This window comes from Aspergillus sydowii (assembly GCF_001890705.1).
Source record: "Aspergillus sydowii CBS 593.65 unplaced genomic scaffold ASPSYscaffold_7, whole genome shotgun sequence".
In the NCBI taxonomy this organism is placed as follows: Eukaryota; Fungi; Ascomycota; class Eurotiomycetes; order Eurotiales; family Aspergillaceae; genus Aspergillus; species Aspergillus sydowii.
The window spans coordinates 276,735-296,630 of record NW_024467865.1 but is presented as its reverse complement, the minus strand read 5'-3'; the positions used below and the strand labels follow the sequence as shown (position 1 = coordinate 296,630).

The 19,896-nt window shown below is 54.1% G+C and overlaps 14 protein-coding genes across 14 annotated transcripts; 7 read left to right on the top strand and 7 right to left on the bottom strand.

Moving 5' to 3' along the window:
- Positions 1–20: 20 nt before the first annotated feature.
- tpcM (methyltransferase tpcM) lies at positions 21–938 on the top strand (the record flags this gene model as incomplete). Its single annotated transcript, XM_040852375.1, has 1 exon — positions 21–938. The coding sequence occupies one exon, from the start codon at positions 21–23 to the stop codon at positions 936–938; it is 918 nt and encodes a 305-aa protein (XP_040701206.1).
- Positions 939–1,163: 225 nt separating this feature from the next.
- On the top strand, positions 1,164–1,668 carry ASPSYDRAFT_90691 (nuclear transport factor 2 family protein; the record flags this gene model as incomplete). Its single annotated transcript, XM_040852374.1, has 2 exons — positions 1,164–1,370; positions 1,432–1,668. The coding sequence occupies 2 exons, from the start codon at positions 1,164–1,166 to the stop codon at positions 1,666–1,668; spliced, it is 444 nt and encodes a 147-aa protein (XP_040701205.1).
- Positions 1,669–1,903: 235 nt separating this feature from the next.
- On the top strand, positions 1,904–2,716 carry tpcG (oxidoreductase tpcG; the record flags this gene model as incomplete). The annotated part of the gene is made up of 1 exon (XM_040844987.1): positions 1,904–2,716. One exon carries the CDS (start codon positions 1,904–1,906, stop codon positions 2,714–2,716), a length of 813 nt encoding a protein of 270 aa, XP_040701204.1.
- Positions 2,717–2,948: 232 nt separating this feature from the next.
- ASPSYDRAFT_58942 (SDR family oxidoreductase) lies at positions 2,949–3,746 on the bottom strand (the record flags this gene model as incomplete). The annotated part of the gene is made up of 1 exon (XM_040849610.1): positions 2,949–3,746. One exon carries the CDS (start codon positions 3,744–3,746, stop codon positions 2,949–2,951), a length of 798 nt encoding a protein of 265 aa, XP_040701203.1.
- A 282-nt stretch (positions 3,747–4,028) lies between these two features.
- ASPSYDRAFT_58941 (uncharacterized protein) lies at positions 4,029–4,641 on the top strand (the record flags this gene model as incomplete). Its single annotated transcript, XM_040849609.1, has 3 exons — positions 4,029–4,065; positions 4,135–4,232; positions 4,285–4,641. The coding sequence occupies 3 exons, from the start codon at positions 4,029–4,031 to the stop codon at positions 4,639–4,641; spliced, it is 492 nt and encodes a 163-aa protein (XP_040701202.1).
- Positions 4,642–4,863: 222 nt separating this feature from the next.
- ASPSYDRAFT_1179496 (uncharacterized protein) lies at positions 4,864–6,573 on the bottom strand (the record flags this gene model as incomplete). The annotated part of the gene is made up of 3 exons (XM_040840350.1): positions 4,864–5,545; positions 5,610–5,984; positions 6,041–6,573. 3 exons carry the CDS (start codon positions 6,571–6,573, stop codon positions 4,864–4,866), a joined length of 1,590 nt encoding a protein of 529 aa, XP_040701201.1.
- A 467-nt stretch (positions 6,574–7,040) lies between these two features.
- Positions 7,041–7,613, bottom strand: ASPSYDRAFT_90686 (DUF1993 domain-containing protein; the record flags this gene model as incomplete). Its single annotated transcript, XM_040852373.1, has 1 exon — positions 7,041–7,613. The coding sequence occupies one exon, from the start codon at positions 7,611–7,613 to the stop codon at positions 7,041–7,043; it is 573 nt and encodes a 190-aa protein (XP_040701200.1).
- A 173-nt stretch (positions 7,614–7,786) lies between these two features.
- ASPSYDRAFT_46536 (uncharacterized protein) lies at positions 7,787–8,933 on the bottom strand. Its single transcript, XM_040847256.1, has one exon. It carries the CDS (start codon positions 8,869–8,871, stop codon positions 8,110–8,112), a length of 762 nt encoding a protein of 253 aa, XP_040701199.1. The 5' UTR covers positions 8,872–8,933; the 3' UTR covers positions 7,787–8,109.
- Positions 8,934–9,311: 378 nt separating this feature from the next.
- On the bottom strand, positions 9,312–11,304 carry ASPSYDRAFT_133434 (MDR family MFS transporter; the record flags this gene model as incomplete). Its single annotated transcript, XM_040840635.1, has 4 exons — positions 9,312–9,819; positions 9,876–10,249; positions 10,302–11,071; positions 11,128–11,304. The coding sequence occupies 4 exons, from the start codon at positions 11,302–11,304 to the stop codon at positions 9,455–9,457; spliced, it is 1,686 nt and encodes a 561-aa protein (XP_040701198.1). The 3' UTR covers positions 9,312–9,454.
- A 1,194-nt stretch (positions 11,305–12,498) lies between these two features.
- On the top strand, positions 12,499–13,968 carry ASPSYDRAFT_58938 (Zn(II)2Cys6 transcription factor; the record flags this gene model as incomplete). Its single annotated transcript, XM_040849608.1, has 1 exon — positions 12,499–13,968. One exon carries the CDS (start codon positions 12,499–12,501, stop codon positions 13,966–13,968), a length of 1,470 nt encoding a protein of 489 aa, XP_040701197.1.
- A 465-nt stretch (positions 13,969–14,433) lies between these two features.
- tpcI (questin oxygenase tpcI) lies at positions 14,434–15,880 on the top strand. Its single transcript, XM_040847255.1, has one exon. It carries the CDS (start codon positions 14,493–14,495, stop codon positions 15,843–15,845), a length of 1,353 nt encoding a protein of 450 aa, XP_040701196.1. The 5' UTR covers positions 14,434–14,492; the 3' UTR covers positions 15,846–15,880.
- Positions 15,881–15,956: 76 nt separating this feature from the next.
- ASPSYDRAFT_153974 (uncharacterized protein) lies at positions 15,957–17,088 on the bottom strand (the record flags this gene model as incomplete). Its single annotated transcript, XM_040842334.1, has 3 exons — positions 15,957–16,009; positions 16,065–16,661; positions 16,719–17,088. The coding sequence occupies 3 exons, from the start codon at positions 17,086–17,088 to the stop codon at positions 15,957–15,959; spliced, it is 1,020 nt and encodes a 339-aa protein (XP_040701195.1).
- Positions 17,089–17,291: 203 nt separating this feature from the next.
- On the bottom strand, positions 17,292–18,287 carry ASPSYDRAFT_153805 (uncharacterized protein; the record flags this gene model as incomplete). Its single annotated transcript, XM_040842322.1, has 1 exon — positions 17,292–18,287. One exon carries the CDS (start codon positions 18,285–18,287, stop codon positions 17,292–17,294), a length of 996 nt encoding a protein of 331 aa, XP_040701194.1.
- A 254-nt stretch (positions 18,288–18,541) lies between these two features.
- Positions 18,542–19,790, top strand: ASPSYDRAFT_1179484 (uncharacterized protein; the record flags this gene model as incomplete). The annotated part of the gene is made up of 2 exons (XM_040840349.1): positions 18,542–18,703; positions 18,765–19,790. 2 exons carry the CDS (start codon positions 18,542–18,544, stop codon positions 19,557–19,559), a joined length of 957 nt encoding a protein of 318 aa, XP_040701193.1. The 3' UTR covers positions 19,560–19,790.
- Positions 19,791–19,896: the final 106 nt, after the last annotated feature.

The window sequence follows — 19,896 nt, the reverse complement described above, 5'->3', positions numbered from 1 at the left end:
TGTCAACCTCCATATTCGTCATGGATTACTCCAGCAAGATCTTCGCCCAGGACGATGGCTTTTGGGACAACTACTCTCGAGGGCGTCCACAGGTCCCGGACGCCTTCTGGGACTGCATATTTGGGTACCACCAGAGCAAAGGTGGTGATTTTGGTACCATCCACGACGTAGGCGCCGGCAACGGGCCCTATGCACAGCGACTACGCTCTCGCTTCGCCAGCGTCATTGTATCGGACATTGTCGCCGAAAACATTAGCCTCGCCCGTCAACGCCTCAAGGACCAGGAAGGATTCACCTTCCGGACGGCAGCGCTGGAAGATGCCAATGACATCCCCGCAGGCAGCGTGGACATGTTGTTTGCGACTAATGTGATGCATTTTGCAGAGCCACAACATGCTGCTATGACTACCCTTGCACGCCAGCTGCGGCCCGGTGGCACATTTGTGGCATCGCTATTTGGTCCTGCACGCTTTCGGGATGCAAAACTCCAGAGTCTTTGGGAACGAGTCAGCCACCAGGGCGGCAGGGAGCTCCTCAAAGTGTCCGACGATCCAGACCAGATCGTCAAGGTCATGGCGCGGACGGAGGGCAGGTACAATTGTGCACCTCTGGATGAGGAGCTTTTCCGCGACAGAAGACGAATCTACGTGAACATGGAGCACGGCGGCATCCAAGGCATGCTGCCCCCGGAATTCGCACACAAAAACACTGAGCCCGATTACAGTGTGAACGACGCCAAGAAGGAGGAGAAAATGGACGGGTGGACATTTGAGACCAACCTCGCAGGCGTCAAGGAGCACTTTGCCTCGTTTCCCTTCATTTCCCGGTTTCCAGATGCTTTCACTGACCTGTACAAGGAGCTGGATGGGTTACTGGCTGATGGGAGGACTGTCGAGGGCTATTTCCCAGTGACCATAATCCTAGCGACGAGGATCTGACTTAATGCCCCGAAAAGGTGCATACATATATGCCAGTGTATATATAGCCCGACAGGGGCCAGGCCTCTCATAATCCACCAATCTGTCGGTAATTTATGACATAGTCTATATAGCTTTTATTACTTATTTCACTACATAGATGGTGAATTTACCTACCTTGGTACTTTAATACTGCTGGTGAAGAATCCTCCTTCATTACTATAATAGTCGACAGGTCACACCAAAATGCCTGCTCCAGTCCATATACAAAAGGAGACGATTGACAAGTTTTTAACGGCATGGAAAGACGGTACACCACAAGATACCGTCGCTCTCTGGGCCGATGACTTCGAGCAGCAACTGCTCCCTTTTTCCCTGCAGCAGCCGCCCCGACCACGCGCCCACGCCGAGTTCTTCTACCCTAAGCTTGTGAACAACCTCAGAAACTGGAAAGTAGGTGAAATGACCATTGCAGTATGCAAGCTTGTCAACATGGAGCTAAGCTTATGGCCAGCTGGATATAAAACGCATCGTTCATGATACTTCGCAAGGCACGGCTGCAGTCTACGCGACATCGTCCGCCGACACGCCCATCCCCGGAGAGAGGTGGACGAACGAATACGCAATTTTCATATCCCTGAGCGAAGACGGCTCGAAGGTGAATCGCCTGGAGGAAATGGTAGACTCTGCATTTTACGAGCACTTCTTTCCGATATTCCAGAAGTACCTGGCGGAACAGGGCGCACCCTAGTCGCTGTAGATAGGTAGATAGTTTGCTGGCGAGTTTGTCAATTGCTATTCTTTGCTATTCTCTAGTGCCTTGAACTCTGCGTAATTGTCCCGACACCCCGAATATTGGCGGGATAAATGTAAGTTTTTGTGAGTAGGAATCCTCCATATTTCCCGACCTTCTGGCTTAAGACCAACCCGTACCATGCACCCTGTAAGCAGCAGCAGAGAAGCAGCAGAACAACAGGAGAACAAACATGACCTCTAGCACGTACGCCGTCCTGGGCTCTACGGGAAATTGCGGCAGGGCGCTCATCCAGAATCTCCTCGACAAGCCCGACGTCGGGATCAACGCATACTGCCGCAACCGATCCAAGCTTCTTGGGCTGCTCCCGAACTTCAAGCCAGGAGGGAGGATCGAGATCTTTGAAGGAAGCATCCACGATGTCGAGCTTCTGACCTCATGCTTGCGCGGCTGCCGAGCTGTGTTTCTGGTTGTCTCGACGAACGACAACATCCCCGGCTGTCGCCTCGCACAAGACACAGCTGCCGCTGTTATCGCATCGCTCCAGCATCTCAGGCAGCGCTCGGAGGAAAGCGAGATAGCCTATGATAGTAAACTGCCCAAGCTGATTCTCCTGTCGTCGGCTACAATCGATGACCACTTCTCTCGTCACGTCCCGTACCTGCTCAGAACGATACTCCTCCGCTCGGCATCCCATGTCTACCACGACCTGATCGAAACCGAAAAGCTGCTTCGTGCCCAGGAAGACTGGCTGACGACGATTTTCATCAAGCCTGGCGCTCTGTCGGTGGACATTCAGCGAGGGCATGCCCTGAGTCTTACCGACGAGGAGAGCCCCTTATCGTACCTGGATCTGGCCGGTGCAATGATTGAAGCAGCGGACGACGAACACGGCAGCTATGATATGAGGAATATAAGTGTTGTCAACGCGAACGGAAAGGCCAAATTTCCCACAGGCACTCCGATGTGTATCTTCATGGGTCTGCTGCGGCACTTCTTTCCATTTCTACACCCTTACCTGCCTTTGAACACAGGTCCGGGTTGATTGTACGTGGCAGTGTAGATACTTTAAATCATAAATGTGGTCCATTTCTACAACAAAATCGTATACCCGAATATTGCTTGCAGGTTGGAGTGGTGCACGGCTAACCCAGTCAAGTCATTTTATCTTGCAACTAAGAATACTGTATCAATAAACCAACTACGTGCAAAGGGAGATTGTCAGCACGGAGATAGCTATGAATTGTATCATCTAGTCTGAAGTATATCAATCTTTTTCAAGCTGCACCGCCATCCAGAGTGATGACCTTGCCATTCACCCACTCTCCTTCCTTGCTGACCAGAAATCCCACGACATTGGCGATATCCTCGGGGAATCCATTCCGGTGCAATGGAGACGCGTGGGCCGCCATTCTCTGACGTTCCTCAGCCGTGAACTTCTCTCCCCCGGGGATGTAGTGGTGCGAGACAGCGTGGAACATGTCAGTCACCGTGCCCCCAGGCGCAACACCGTTGACGGTAATCTTCTTGTCACCGCAGTCCTTGGACAAAATGCGAACAAACGAGTCGATAGCGCCCTTCGAAGCCGAGTAGAGTGAGTGCCGTGGGACGCTAAAGTCCCTGGACGTATTGGAGGAGGTGAGGATGATACGCCCACCCTCCTCAAGCACACGGTATGCCTCGCGTGCGACGAAGAACTGCCCGCGCGTGTTGAGACTGAAGACGCGATCGAATTCTTCTTCCGTTACTTCCTTCAAGTGCCCGAAACTGACGACTCCCGAGTTGCTCACGGTGATGTCAAGACGCCCGAAGTGCGCAATCGCCTCGTCAAATAGTTTGACTGTCTGCGATACGTCCCGCACGTCAGCCTTGAGCGCGATAGCGTCTGAGCCATGACTCTTGATTTCGGCGACGACCCTTTCGGCGTGTTCAGCGGAGTTGGCGTAGTTGACGACAACTTTGGCGCCGAGGCGACCCAGATGGATGGCAATAGCAGCTCCAATGCCACGGCCCGAGCCTGTAACGAGAGCGACTTTGTCGTCCAGACGGCCAGGTATGTAGGAGGTTTCTGTCATTATGACGGTTCAATATGGGAAAAACGAGTCAAGCTGAGTTGGAGAGAGATTTGGTCAAAACGCCAGCAAAAGCAGTTGTCATATATCACACCGAGTTCGCATAACGCACTGTCTCGGGATGTCGCCTCGGGGTATTGATGGAAGAGCGCGGCGTCGGAGTATTTCTCGTCCGCGCTTTATGAACCAGGAAGAAGCTGGAAACATATTGAGAGTTTCCATCTACTTGCTGGTGCTTTCATTCTCAACCGTCCAGAACCGATACCTCACTTCCAATCCGCCATCATGGCCGAAGGCATCCGCAACGTGCCCACATATGAAGGTGCAATTGCTCTGCAAATATACAATATATAATGAAATCATTTCTAACTGAGGCGCAAACATTGTCTAGACACCACGGGCTGTCAATTCGCGCTTTTCGAATGGGCCGAGAGCTACGACAGCAAAGACTGGGCTCGTCTTGCCAAGTGCATCGCCCCAACACTCCATGTACGCACTTCCCCAACCACTTGCGGTAATGAACCCGAATCTGACGTCGTAGATTAACTACCAGAGCGTCATGGGGCAGGAGTGGGAGTCTATGCCGGCGGATGATTTTGTAGCGCTGGCGTCCAGCTCAAAGTTCCTGGGCAACGCGCACATCAAGACACAGCATCTCATCGGAGCCTCGAAATGGGAGCAGACCGGCAGTGACACGATTACAGGCTATCACCAAATGCGCGTGGCTCATCAAAAGTACAGCGACGATGCGCTCACCGAGGTTCTGCACAAGGGCCATGCCCACGGTAAGGCAACGACAAAGTTCCAGAGGGTGGATGGCGAGTGGAAGTTTGCCGGGCTTGAGCCGGGGATTAGATGGCATGAGCATGATCTGGACAAGATCTTTACTGATGAGTAGTTATTGTGTATCTGAATCTGAATCTATCACTAGAGAAGCAAGAGTGGCAGCACGCCTTGGTAGTTAAGGTCTCTTCCCACATTGCAGAGGTACACGAAGTAATCAGGATACTACACTAATCATGATCCTGTATACTCGAATTTGTCAACTAAATTGACCTAGACGTGTTCCTGATGTACATGATGCTCTCCGCAATCACGAAAATTCCATCTCAATCATGCGCTATGTAAGAATCTCCTTGAGCTTAAGATCAGCCTTCAGCTTCCCCTCGAGCAGAACTCCTTCAAAGTTCTCTCGACGTGGGACAAACTTGACTCCATACGCCTTGGGCCTGAGCACCACAGAGGACGTGAACCCAGTGAGGATATCGGTATGCAGCGGCTCGGTTGGCACGATATCAAACGCCCACAGTATCTGCGCAAACCCAAGGCGCATGTTCTGGAAGAAAAAGTCCTTTCCAGGACACTCCCTGCGCCCGGCGCCAAAAGTGTAAAGCGTTTTCCTCCCCACCTGCGAAATGCCCTTTTTGGCGCCGAATTCGTCTTCGATGAACCGCTCTGGCTTGTAGCGTTCGGGCTCGTCGTAGAACTCCGGATCCTGCTGGATGGTCCATTGGTTGAGAACCACTGTCGTGCCCTTGGGGATGTGATATCCTAGGACGATTTCATCGGCGATGGTCTCGCGTGGCAGCCCAAGAGGCGACACTGGGCGCCACCGCAGCGCTTCGGTCACGCAGGCGTTAAGGTATGGGAGCTCATTCAGATCGATAGACTCGGGGACGGCCGTGTCGCTCTTGAAAACGCTGTCAATCTCCGCTTGGGCTCGACGCTGCGCCTCTGGATGGGCGGCCAGTGCAAGAAGGATAATCTGAAAGGTCACCACTGAGGAGTCCACAGCCGCGTCCCTGTCTTTTTATATCAGCATCGCACGATTGCAGTTGGAAAAGGAAGAAAGGTGGGGGTATGTACAGCATTCCGCCCATCAGCAGTTTGATCTCTTGTTCGGTGAATCGTCCCTCAGGCGCAGCGGATGGATCGACGGACTGTTCGAGGAGTCTTGGGATGAGCGACTGGAATGAGCCATGACGAGCCTTTTTCGCCTGGCTCATCATGGCCCCATACGCATGAAGCAGAGCTTTGCGCGTCTTTACTGCCTTTCCCTTCCACGAGGCGAAGATAGACGGCACCCAGCGGAGGATAGGGAAAATGTCGACCGGAGGAGCGCTCGCGGGATCAACCAGTTCCTCCATCAACCCTTGTGAGTAGTGATAGTCATGGATCCAGTGCTCGCCAAAGTCTTCGACTGGAGCTCCGCTCAGCATGGCAACGGGTGTCGACACGCCCCTGCATATTCGTGTCAGTATAACGAGTTGCAGGGTAGCCGAAAAATTGTTGTATACCATTGCATAATATGCTCCATCCAGTCGTCACTGGACTTGAACAGATTATAGATCAGGCGTGTGCCCGCAGCTTTCTGCATGGGAGCCAGCTTAAACAGTCCCTGGCCGACAAGGAACTGCTTGGTGATGGTACGCAGCCGCCGGCTGTAGTCGTTTCGCATGAAGAGGCTGTACGTGTTCCGTGCGTCCGGCAAGATGTGTTCCTGCGCGATATACCGCGGCGGCCGCGCAGAGAAGTGCTGGCCGCGCTTCACGATGTGCTCGTAGATGAGGTTGGCGTCGTTCAGAATGACCATATTATTAGGCCCGAGCTTGAGCCCAACAATTGGGCCGTACTCCTTTGCCCATGCGTCGTACTTGAGGAATGGCAAAGCGAGTGGAATTTGATGAATATTACCCAGACCCAGCAGCGGCCGGGGGCCGGGGGGGTAGTTCGGCGGCCGCTGGGTTGATAATAGCCATAGCACTGCATTGTATAGAGCAAAGCAGCCAGCAACGGCCAGAGAGAGAAGTACTGGGGTGCTCAATACCATGTTGTCCTTAAGATAGGGTTAGGCTGACTGTAAAATGACAACTTCGAGGAATCAAGGGTCTTCAAGCCGTCAGATACGTCAAACATGCATGTCTGATGACTTTATTACCTGGTCTACATGACAAGCACCACCTAAGGCCGTTATCGACACGGAGGATACACTCGTACCCGCCAAAAGACACCGTGCGAAGGCCAGTATTGCTAATCATTCTAGATAACGATGGGGAATTCGCCCGATGACTGCGCGGGGTGCCGCTGCATTGCAGGGTATGCTCCGAGTTACATGATGAGATGCTATTAGTTAATTATACCGCTCGGAGGGATTCAAGCATTGAACCCCCGTCCTGATTAGGGCAAAAATAGTCGAAGTCCTGATCTGGCTGTATGTAAACGATATTCTATTTCTATCCGACACCTTAAGCTGTCCCAGTATATACTGGCCAAGTAGCACTCTGCCACTCCACCCGCCTAGGCTCCGGGATGATTCTTCAAGACGTAATTAGGCAAGAACGGTATCAGAACATCCTTTTTGCCGAGCTCGACCCCATTGGAGCGGAGAATCGCGTAGGCGATGAAAACATGGAAGAGTGTTTCGGGCACCCCAGTCGCCATCGTGAACTCTGCAGCGGGGACTTGCTGAAAAGCATCGGCTCCAAGCTCTTCAGGCCCTACCTGCATGGGCAGAGTTATTTCGTCGGCCCTTCTCTCGACCTCTTCAGGCTCAAACTGTGCCAGTATCCCCAGAGTCTTTTCCACGCGCGCAATCAATTCCGGCCACGATGTCTCCCGTTCGCCCCAGCTCGACCCAGTCTCGTTCCACGGGACGAGTTGTTTGCCGGTCAGGGCCTCTGCCAGACGGACAGGGTGTTTGGTAGCAATTCGTACTTGCAGGAGGAGCGGAAACATATCGGGGTAGAGTCGGGCTTCTAAGAAGGTGGCTACATCCGGGTGTGTCTCGGCCACCTGAAGGATACGAAGAAGAACCCGGAGAGCTTTGGTATAGTAGCCGATGCTAGCATCGTAGAACGGAACGGGGGGCATTGTTGACGATGTGAATGGCTAATGCAGCTCAAGGAGTATAGTAATAACTGAAGCAAGCGTGCTTTCTATGGGCGAGCCGGCCTCGGTTGTCAACCCAGAGTCCGGATCTACTTGTACCTCGCCCTGGACCTCGGACTATTGACTAATGATGAGCTTATAAATCAGGGGTCATTGTCAGATTATAGCTCTGTGGATCGTTGAAGGCTGCAGGGTCCGCGCGATCTGAGTAAATCTCCCGAGCGGCCAGTGAATCCTGCGAGATGCGATGCGGCTACACACTACACGCTTCCTACCATGTTCCAAGATAGGTGCTCAATATAGTGAAGAATCCAAGGGGAATTAGGAAAGACGTCCCTGGTTTATATGGGTTTATATCCGCTACAACTAAACAGGCCCTAATTAACCACAATGCGTCGGTCACAACGAGCTGATGGCCAGTGCATGTGCATGGCCCATAAACCCCAACGGTAATCTTCCTAATTTTCCTAATCTTCCGTCACTGGAGAAGGATTCCTCCACTTGAATGCAGGCTCGTGCCCGTGATATTGGAATCCCTAAGCAAATAGACGAACGCCTCAGCCACCTCCTCTGGCGCCCCTACCTTGCCGAGAAGGGCCGTCGAAGCAAAAAACTCCTTCGTTGCCCGCCGCGCCTCCGGTGTCGGACCCCAAATCTCTGTCTCCGTTGCACCGGGATGTACGACATTGACCCGGAGCGGCGCCAGGTCGAGTGCCAAAGCGCGAGTCAGCCCGTCCAGGCCGGCTGCGTAGGCAGCAGCGGCGGGCCAGCCCTTGATGGGCTTCTCGCCGAGCCTGCCACCACAGAAGACGAGACTCGAGGTGTAGTTTGGTTTAAGGAAGCGCGGGGCAAGTTTGGCGAGCAGTGTCGGCACGACAATCGTCAACTGGGCCTGACTCAGAAGATACGCGCGGTCGACTCTTGTAACGGGCAGTATTCCAGCTTGGCCCGCCGTTACGACGATGTGGTCGAGCCGAGAGTCGATCGTGGTCTCGGTGAGGAGTCCCTCCAGCGCCTGCTCGACGTCGGGCTGGGAGAGGTCGATGGTAAACCCGCGGATGTGCGTGTCGCGGATTGAGGCCTGCGTTTTTATCTTTTCGACGGCGTTGGTCACCCTTTTCGAGTTGGAAGAAGCGATGGACACGCGGGCGCCTTGCTCAGCAGCTAATCTGGCGACGGCAGCACCGATTCCGGATGAGCCGCCGATAACGAGGAGGGACTGGCCAGAAATGGGAGGCATTATTCGATATGGACAGGTTGAGGTTGCGTAAGTTGAGAATGTGTCGAAGGTGTGGTCTCAAACGATATACAGACATGGACGGATATATATATATATCAGGACCAACCACATCAGATCGTTCTGCCACAAACGACGGCGGGTGCTCGGAGCTCCCAATTCCGATCGGGATCAAATGCTTCCATTTCTTACCAATCAACCCGAGTCAGACAGTCCGAGCGCTGTTGGACGCTGTTGGATGCATGATCCATCCATCCGATAACCCACTAAGTCTTGTCCAAAGTGCTTGTTCGCCAGCCATGCTAATTGATGGATTCTAACGTGTATAATTTCCCTTCTCAACAGGATCTGGCTAGGTTGCGAATTGCATTGATGGTTGGCATAGCAATGGTATAGCAATATAATCAACAATCAAATGTATTATTTTAATCACTATCTAAGTAATGCAGTGCAAGCAACTTCACCCCTACATTATTTTTCGAAACGAAATGGAAAGTAAAGCCAATTTCCATGAGTATCCCCCTTCTATCTCAATTTGTATCACCTCCGACGCAACGTTGCAATTTTGGTTCAGCGGAAGATCTTTCTAAGCAGCTACCTCACCTGGTCCATCTTTCTTTCCCTCCTCCTCCTCCTCCTCCTCCTCTGCATTCGAAGGGCCCGCAGACATGTCAGGGAGCCTCTTGAAGGGGATTGCGAGTGACAGGACAACAGTGAATGCTGCTCCCGCAAGCGAGAACGCGAAGACGTCCTTAATACCCGCAAGATAAGCGGACAGCACGGCTTCAAGCTCGGCACCCTGGAAGACGTGGGAAACCTCCGATGCACCCGTGGTCAAGACCCGGATGGGATCCATATTGGGCGCGGTGCTGGCAAGTTTCTGGAGCATGTAGTTGGCAAAGATGGACTGTGCCGCGGTGACAAAGTAGGCACCGCTAATCGAGTTACACACTGGGCACAGTTAGAACCTAGGCTTTCCGTGTTCGAGAGAAAGAAAGATAACTTACTGAGCATAACACCAGTGGTGGGTGCGATGTGTTCCGGTTTTGAAAAGCTTTGTAGAGCTGTCATTGGCACTTGGTTACCAAGGCCGATGCCGATGCCGAAAATGACCTGGGGACCAATATAACGGGCCTTGGAAGAGTCGATATCGAGGGTATACAGGAGGGCGGCTCCGACGGTGGCAAGGACACCGCTGGCAAATTCGTAGGGTTGGAGGTGGCGTGTCTTTCCAATGAGGAACCCACTGAGCATCGATCCAGCAGCGAAGAAGGCCATGAAGGGAAGACTGTTAACTCCGCTTGCGATGGCGGACTGGCCGTGGATGGACTGGAAGTATATAGGAAGATAGAAAAGCACCTGGAAATTGGCGAGATTCGCACTGTACACATTAGCAAGCCGACTTTGAGACAGGCCGGGGATTTTCTACTCACATCCAGCCGTACAGTGCATTGGTCCAGACAAGACGCGGCTTCAGCAGGGCCAGAGGCACCATGGCGTAGTCGCCCTGAAACCACTCGACGACGAAGAAGGCAATGGTCAGGGCCACCCACATCACCAACGTGGCAATCACAGAGCCGTCACTCCATGGTTTGGTCTGGCCACCCCATTGCAGGGCCACGGTCAAGCAAACTAGTGATGTGAGGAGCAAGGCAAAGCCCGGGAGGTCGAGCTGCCGCAAGATTTCGACCCATGTGGCCGGGGCGGGCTTGATATGCTTTGGCACCTTGAAGAAGAGCACGACCAGCGCAATAACGGGACCTCCGACAGGCAGGTTGATCCAGAAGCACCATCGCCAGGTCACCTCGCTGGTGAAGGCGCCCCCGAGCAGAGGGCCGATGATGGTGGAGAACATAAAGACAGACATCCACATCCCAATCAACATGGGTCGCTTCTTGGGTTCTGCAACATAGCTGATCATAAGCACGGAGCCACCCAGCGTGCCAGAGCATCCCCAACCCTGCAGAGCGCGGCCGACAATCAAGGCAGCGCTGTTAGGAGCGGCAGCGGCCAAGATGCTGCCGACCAGGAAGATCACGACCGAGACCAAATATACGAGCTGGGCGGAGAAGTATTTGTAAAGTTTTCCCCACATGGGCGCAGAGCTGCCTACGAGGAGGAAACAGGCGCCACCATACCAACCGACGTCGTCCAGACGGTGGAAGTCGTCCGTGATTCCGGGGATTGCCGTCGCGACGATGCCCTACTCACATTTCGTTATTCCGCTGCCATTTCAAAATTGGGGAAGAGGGGACTCACGATATCCAAGGCGGCCAGGAGGGTGCTCAGAAAGATCGTGCCCATGATGGCGGCCAGGCGAAAGCCCGTTGCGTACTCGGGCTCAGGAGCCGGGGGTTCATCCTGCTTCTCTTGAACAGCGATATCCGGCGTGGAGTAGCCGCCATCGGTGGTGCCGCTGTCTTCGTCCTTGGTCATTGCTAGCGATACTCGATTTCTGAAGGCGAAGAGTGTTGCCGGCGTCTGCAGCAGCCCTGCCACAATACTGTCATACTGTTTTATTATTATACTCTTGGTGTTTCGGGCTGTTTAGTCAGGGCGCTCGCTTTGATTGGTTATTGCAGCGGCATCTAACCGCTTTAGCCAAACAGCTCTGACAAGTCAACAAATCACACTTTGCTGACCAACCAACCCGACCCGCCAAGATCGTCGATCGTTCCCGGAGCGATTAGTCATCTCCACCAGAGAAGTGGCCAATAGCAGGTCTCGGCCAGGGGTGAATCCTTTGCTCTGACAGGTGGGCCTCGAGGGTTCTTAATCTGCTCTTTATTTGTCTGTGGCCTGAGCAAATACTCGGGTCCATTGCGCCATCTCGCTGGGAGGTCGGTGCTGCGGCTTCAACAAAGATCCTGGAAATACTGGAAGTGCCTGGAAATACTGGAAGTACCTGGAAAAGACCTGGAAATATCTGGACCCTGGAAATATATGCGTCTCATGCCCACATCCAAGTGGCACCATCTCGGCCTCCAACATCCAATGATGGATCACTCCCGCACGTTCCTTCATCGTCCTCGCAATAAGATAAGGAATGGAACGCCTGCCCGTGAAGAAGTCGATCCTGAGCTGCATTCCCGTCCGCTACGCGCAAAGGAACACGAACCTGGACGCCACCCTTTCAGAAGGAGTGGCCAAAACAGATCCATGGCTTCTCGGTCCAGATAACTGCGGTAGTACTTTGCACGAAACGTTGCGTCTGGAGTCTCCGTCTGCCAGCCATTGGACGACTTGAATAGTCCCGGATACGAGTGCGCCGTACATCCCCTGTACCCCTTTGGGATCTAACTCGAACTGGTGAAAAAAATCGACGGATTACGTCCGCTCTAAAGCAGCTGAACTTGTTCACGAGGGGAGACAATGACGATACGAGGCGATCTGGCTAGTGCGTTCTGCGAGTGAATCATCAACGCAGACATTCTCCCTGTTCTGTGCTGACAAGCCCATCTCGAGCAAGCGCCACCCATTTATCAGTTGCTTTGGCCGCCGCGTCCTTTCTCTCTGTTCCATGTTTGTACGACTGACGATCCCCCTCGACGCTGCAGACGCAAGCAAGAAGCAAAATTTAAAAATAAGTCAGCCATCAAGAGGACTCCTTCCACTTGTCCCCCATCAAACATGGCCACCCTGGACACTGCCAGCGACACCGCGTCTTCTCCGCGTGCGCCCGTCGTCCGCCGCAGCGCACTGGGCTGCACCAAGGTACGCGACAGCTGCCAGTCCTGTGCCACTTCCAAGATCAAATGTCCGAAAGAAAAACCCTCCTGCTCGAAATGCCAGGCCAGAGGCATCGAATGCCAGTACATCTTTGCGAGGCGCCCGGGTCGTCGACGCGAGAACAGCACCGGGCACCCGACCAGCTGCACCAGCAACACCACCACCACCACCACCACCACTACGACCACCAACTCATCATCATCCTCCAGCAGTAGCAACTCTTCGTCATCATCCTCCTCCTCCTCCACATCCCCCCCGTCTTCCTCCTCCTCCTTGTCATCGAATCCAAAGCCCACTTCAGACAAAGATCCTCCCCGCCCTCGATCTGGTGACGCAGAACCCTCCACCCTCCCCCCGGTCAACAACAACAGCGTACTCGACATCGCCCCAACCGACAATGTTCTCGGACCCTATTCACCAGACCTCTTTTCCGTACTGGAGGACCCGAGTGTCTTTGCGCCATTGCCTGATTTTGACTCCAACATGACCGACGTGGACTTTAGCACGATGGACTACTTTGAACAACCCGTCATGGACGGTGACAACTTCACGCGGGCACTGAGCGATATTGGATCGCTTCTCATACCGGAGACAATCAGCTTTGACCTGGGCGCGTTGGAGAGCGACCCTCTGAGTGCATCTGCCGTGCCTTCGCTAGCCTCCAGTGTTCCCACCCCGTCAACCGCACACTCTGTAACGATGATGCGCGGTCCTCCTGCCAGCAGCTTCTCCTGTCGCTGTGTAGCCCAGGCCCTCGATCTGCTAAAGGCGCTCTCGGCCAAGTCTGCCCCCGTCACCCCGTTTTCTGGCCCGGGTGCAGCAAGCATGACGACGATGAGCTCGGCCCAGGCTCTGATGGGAGAGAATCAACAGTACATTGATACCGTAAGCAACCTGATTTCGTGCTCCTCATGCACTGAGGACACTTTTCTGCTTGCAATTGTGTCTATGATCGTGCTCAAGATCCTCGAGCGCTACGCCTCTACCGCGCGAGCCCAGGTCGGCGGGGGTGAGTCTGATACGGGACAGAGGCCCTCTACCAGCATGATATCAAATGGGAAGGACCAGATGAGGCATCTGGGCCGTATATACAGTGCCAGTGGTCGCGTTCCTGCTAGGCTTGTTCTCAGCGAACTACACCGAGTGCAAAAATTAGTGAATCTGCTGTCTCCCAAGCTCAAAAAGAGCCAGGAAGCCGATACTCGAGGCTTCGCGCACGCAGCTTGGGGCCGTCACGAGCTACCAAATGAAAACGACAAAGCCCTTTCCACCCTGCTTTCTCCGAATACGCTGGCTCAGATGGAGGGCGACATGAGGAAGAGCCTCAGTTCGTTGTCGGCGGACATCATTAACAGATTGAGACAAGAATAAATATGATTAGAGTTCAGAGAAGTAAACTGTTTTTATGCTTTCTTTCCCTCTATGTTTGTGCCTTTGTCCCAGACGTTCAATGCTATTTGTGTTGGCAAAGACAAAGCCAGTAGACGGTGTATATAGTCATCCCTGGACATCATTTCTTGAAGCAGCCATAATCTGATCCATCAGAGTAGCAAGTAAATGCACCAGCAACGAACGTAATTACCAAGGGCCTGCAGGAGTCACGCAAGTCTACGCGGGGGATTCCTGCACCTCCCAAAAGCACTGGGTGCCAATGCGTCTACCTGCGTTTCAAATCAACCCATTTGTCGTTTCCCGGACTGGGGGCCTGGGGACTCCCCGAGCCACCCAGTCGGGGCGTTTGGCTGATGAATATGCGTCCGCGAGTCAGTCCGATGTATGAGTCTGCCTCAAACCCACCGAGCCTACCGAGGGATCCTTATATGTCGCCAGTCTTCGTGGAGATTTACCATCAACATCGTACTAGGAGTCTCATTTCTTTTTTTCCAAGTAGCAATATGACAGTCTTAAAAGCCTCACAGGTGAAATTGACCCCCCAGCGCACGGGGTTCGCTCGCCTCGACCCCAGTCCGGCGGGTGCCCTCGAGATAGCGAACGAGCTGCTGCAGAGGAACCATGATAGCTATCACATGTATTTCCGTGATGTCGGTGGCCACAACCACATCGCCCACTCGGTGCTGAGCGTCCTAGCCATGGGAGGCGGCCCCAAGGAGCTGAAGCGCGCATACGACGATGGCTATGGATACCAGCGTCCCCTGCCTGCCCTGGACCTGCAAGTTGCCCAGGACCTCAGCGACCCAGAGAAATTCCGCGCCCGTATGCTGAATCTGGATCAGTATACGAATTTCCTGCACTTTTTCGAAACCGAAATCGACGCCAAGGGCTGGAAGGCCGTCCTGCAGGAGTACTGCTTCAGCCGCACGCCACTTGCAGAGGCCATGTTCTCGCAGCTGTACGAGGGCCTGCTGCATCCCATCATCCACCTGGGCTTCGGCATCGAGTTTGAACAGCCCAGCATCATCGCCGAGGGCCTCGCCCACGCCGCCTCCCACGACCCGGGCAACATCGATACCTTCTTCCGCCGCAGCGAGGAGCTTGCGCTGTCTGGCTCCGTGCTGCCCGCAAAGCCACTCGTCAAGCTGTATGAGGAGGTTCGCCGCAACGAGAAGACCCGCACCGCGGGCCGCATGCAGGATGGACCCTTCCGGCTGCGCGACGGCCCACTCGCTCGCACTATGGATGAGATCGTGGGCATCGCAGCGCAGTTTCAGATCAAGCCGGATGATGAGGATGACCTGGAGCGCGCCACGGCGGAGATGATCAACTGTGCGGCTTACAGCGCCGGGGCGGCTCAACGAGTCGGCAAGGTGCCCAAGGTGGACTTCTTCATCATGCATGACGTGACCTGCTCCATCTTCCTGAGCGTCCTGGTCAAGCAGTCGTGGATCAAGCTCGAGGACAGAATCCGGTTGGTGGAATGGAAGGCAAGGCTGGACCTGGCGTGGTACGCGGCAAATGGAGCTGCTGAGCTGCGTCTGGAGGATATCGCCCGGTACGAACCAACAGCAAGCAAGGGGATGGACTGGCGCGCATTATACAAAGCCGTCAACGAGGTCCACGACGACGGACATATCGCCAAGTTTGTGCGAGCTCTGAAAAACGGTGAGACTGTCTCCGCGCCTTTCGAGCAGGGAGACGGTGCCGATGCCTTTCCCATCAAGGGCGACCTGTGGCTTCGGATCGCGCAGATGGGCTACGACACGACCAAGGACGGCCATGATAATAGTGACAAATGGGTCTGGGGAGCTGGATTCGACCTTGCCTGGATGAAGGTACCGGACTCTCAGTAAGCTAGTAAGGCTAGTTTGGAATTGATACATCAGGGCGCAATATTTGAACTACACAAAGTGTCTGACTAGTAGCTCCTAAATCTATAGTGAGGAACGGTCTGGCTAGTAGCCCTAGTCCATAGTGATGACAGCCCTAAAGCGAACCTTCCCGCTGAGCATGGATTCTAGCAAGAGACTGTTAGTAGGAGGAGGTACTAGTGATTCAAACTATAAACTTACCGAAGGCTTGTTGCGCTTGCTCGAGGGGAAACTTCTCGACGACACTGGCGATGTCCGTGTTTTCAGCGAATCGAACGGCGTCCTCAGCATCACCAGGATGGCCACTGGGCCAAAACTGCACGGAAAGACCGTATTTCAGCAAGTCCGTGGGATTCAAGGTCAGATTGCTCGGAAAGCTGAGAACAAGCAGCTTCCCCAGAATTCCCAAGCCCTTCAGCAACGGAGTGATGGCCTCTCCCGTCGAGGCCGTCGTAACAACGAGGGCGGCGCCGCCAAGTGCCGCGAGCTGCTCGCCAGAATCACCTTCATTCGAGTCGATATACTCGTCAGCTCCGAGCCCACGCGCCGCGGCCTCCTTCTCTGGGCCGCGCGAGATCGCGACAACACGGTATCCCATGCGCTTCGCATACTGGATGGCTAAATGGCCGAGACCTCCCAGGCCCTGAACGGCAACGGTTTCGCCAGCCCTGATGTTCACGTTGCGGATGGAGTTGAAGACGGTCAGCCCAGCACAGAGAATGGGCGCATAACTCGCGGCATCAACGTTGGCCGGAATCTGGACAGCGGACTCGGAGCGAATAAGAGTATACTCGGCATCTCCACCAGAAAGGTTAGATAGCAAAAAACCGAAAAAGAAAGGAACCGGCAACATACATCCACCCTCCTTTGTCGCGCCATTGACAGCGGTACTGTCGCACATCTGGAAATAGCCCTTTTTGCACGCCTTGCAAGTCCCGTCATGGCCGCCGTGCCAACCAGCCCCAATACGCTCCCCAACATTCCAGTCACGGACATCTCTCCCGACCGCGGCGACCTTGCCGATAATCTCATGGCCTGGTACAATGGGGAATCCCCCACCGAGGCCGTTATACTGGGAGTACATGTCCGAGTAGCACACCCCGCAAGCTTCGACCTTGATCAGCAGCTCGTTGGGGCCGGGGAGCTTCAGCGGCGCATCCTCCACCGTCAGGGGATGGCCCAGTTCTTTGAAGACAGCGCGTTTGTAGGTCTGTGGGAGAGACATGTTGCATTGATGTGGAGGACTATCTGCAGAAAATGAGGAATTAGGGTCTGGGGAAGTGGTTCATATATACCTATTGCTGGTCTCGGGTTAATTATTAATACACGGCTAAGTAATAACTGGAGGGTTAAGGCTCCAGTAACGAGATACTGTATTCACAAAGCACTTATGTTATAATGTACTACCAAAATCCTCGGCTGAGTATTCTAAAGCTCATCCTTGGCCTGACTGGAGCGCCCAACTTCAGCAGCCGAAGCAAAAATCCCTTCTGTAAAGCGCCATACGGCATCATCCACCCCCCGTTTCCGTAGTCCAGCCAGCACACGCTCATTGTTGGAGCCCTCGCCCGCCGGATCAACCAGGAAGATACCACCACCGGACCTCTGCACAGGAGAGAGCCCGACGGGCACGGGCACAAGTCCTTCCTGAACGGCATACCGGTCGTTCGTGGCGATGAAGGCCCCGCGCTGGCCAGCCTCATCCGCACTCGTCGGGTTTGGCGGCGACATGCCAAACTGGTTAGCCCGAGCCAGGCCTGGCGTTGCGACGGTTCCAGGGAACCAGTGGACGATGCTCAGATTCGGGTTCGCCCGCGCGATCCTCTCCAGCGTCAGTGTGCCCATGGTGCCAGAGTGCATCGACGAGCTCCAGAAGGTCCAGTTCCTGGGATCGCGCAGGTCCAGGTCGTGTTCGTTGAGGGGGGACTCCAGCCCGCCGCCTAGCACTGAGACAACGCGCGGGCTGGGAGCGTTGTTGAGCAGTGGGACGAGTTGCTGGACCAGGCGAAGGCGCGAGTAGTACCGCGTCGACATGGACGGATCGAGGCCCTCGCTTGTGTCTTTGCGTCCCTCGAACGCCATGAAGCCTGCCGACATGAAGAGGATGTCGATCTTGGTCTCGTTCTTTTCCTTGATGTCGGCGACGATCCGGTCGATTTCCGAGATAAGGGAGACATCGGCTTCAATCAGGTTGTATGTGCCTGACGGGTTAGAACTGCGTAGCGAGTCTAGGAAGGTCTCATGGGACCCAGCCGCGGACGGGCGAGCGATGGAGTAAATGCGTGGAGAGGGGGCATGCTGCGCGAAGTGTTGCAGTGCACTTTGTCCAATTCCTGATGTAGCTCCCATAAACAGGGCCACGAGGCCTGCTGGAAGGCTCCCAATGCCGGCGTTAACCTGCTGTACCGCTTGGAGAGAGACCATATTGATGGATAGAGTTGAAAGAGAGCGACAGAGAAATGGACTGCTCCAGCTCAACGGACAGACTCTTTATGCCAGCCTGTCAGGTGAGTGAGACGGTGCATATTACACGGCGTAATTTGATAAGACAAGCAGCTTTCGTCCGATGCCCGACGATCCGGGTCGGGTTCAAGGTTCCCCTGCATATATGGAGCCATTACACATCGCCTTGCATGCTTCCTTTCTTCTGGGATTAGCGAGACTTTATCACTTCCATCATGGCCCCAGGTGAGGGAGGGTACCGCCAAATCAACAAGGCTCTCAACATATGTGCCTTTGAAGACTACCTTCAAGGGCAGCAGAAAGCCCTACCCCCATTGCCTGATGTCGAGCAGATCAGCCCCCGTGTCCTCAGGGTCCTCGGCCAAAACCCGGGCAAGGTATGTCTCAAGAAGCCTGTCTGTTTGCCTGGCCACATAAACTAACATCAGCCTCTCGCAGTTTACCCTGCAGGGAACAAACACGTTCATCGTAGGGACGGGCTCCGAACGTCTCATCGTTGATACCAGCCAGGGCATTCCGGAATGGGCGGATCTCATCCATGAGACACTCGCTCGACGAGGAATTACGCTCTCCCATGTCCTTCTCACGCACTGGCATGGAGATCACACGGGTGGGGTTCCTGATCTGATTCGCATGTACCCGCATCTCTCATCGGCAATTTACAAACACGAACCAAGCAAAACACAACAACCGATTACGGACGGCCAGATCTTTAGGGTTGAAGGTGCCACCGTGCGTGCAGTGCATACGCCAGGCCACTCCAGCGACCACATGTGCTTTGTCCTCGAGGAGGAAGATGGTATGTTTACGGGCGACAATATACTTGGACACGGCACATCAGCCGTGGAGCATCTCAGCACTTGGATGCACACACTGTACAAGATGCAAGCCCAGGACTGTATTACGGGTTATCCTGCTCACGGAGTCGTCATTAGCAACCTACGCACTAAGATCAAGGGCGAGCTGGCTCAAAAGCTGCAACGCGAACGACAGGTCTTGAAAGCGTTGGTTCAGGCCAAACAGGCGGAGAGAGCGCGTATGGAGCGAGGCAAGGGCAGTATCACGGTCAAGGAGCTTGTGGCTACGATGTACGGGGATGGTGTGGGCGCAGGGGTCAGAGAGCTGGCACTGGAACCCTTCATGGACGAGGTCCTTAGGAAACTGGCTGAAGACGGCACCGTTGCATTTGAGGTTCGGGGGAGAGTAAAGAAATGGTTTGCACTTGATGCGTAAATAGATACACAAGTTTGTCACTACCATGTTGGTACGCTAGAAATAGCCCTGGACTGTACTAGGCCATATATATACGATATATAAAGCTAAATTAGAAATTCCCTGCTTGATATAGTCGATCATCGCTGTTACAAAGTAGCTCGCATCTTATGCTACCAGTCTATCATACCTGCAACAGTATTTTCCCTCTGAATTCGCCAGATGGTCATTTCGACCCTTGTTTAATTATCTACTCCGTAGAGGATGTTTTCATTCACCCAAAGATGGACAGACTGACGCGGCAGCCAACATGCTGACTCATCGGGCCGATTGCCGCTGACACATCAACCCGGTGACG

Bases quoted from the DNA above. Each gene is read 5' to 3' on its own strand.
- ASPSYDRAFT_46536 (XM_040847256.1), bottom strand. From the start codon at position 8,871: ATGCCTCCCATTTCTGGCCAGTCCCTCCTCGTTATCGGCGGCTCATCC.
- tpcI (XM_040847255.1), top strand. From the start codon at position 14,493: ATGACAGTCTTAAAAGCCTCACAGGTGAAATTGACCCCCCAGCGCACG.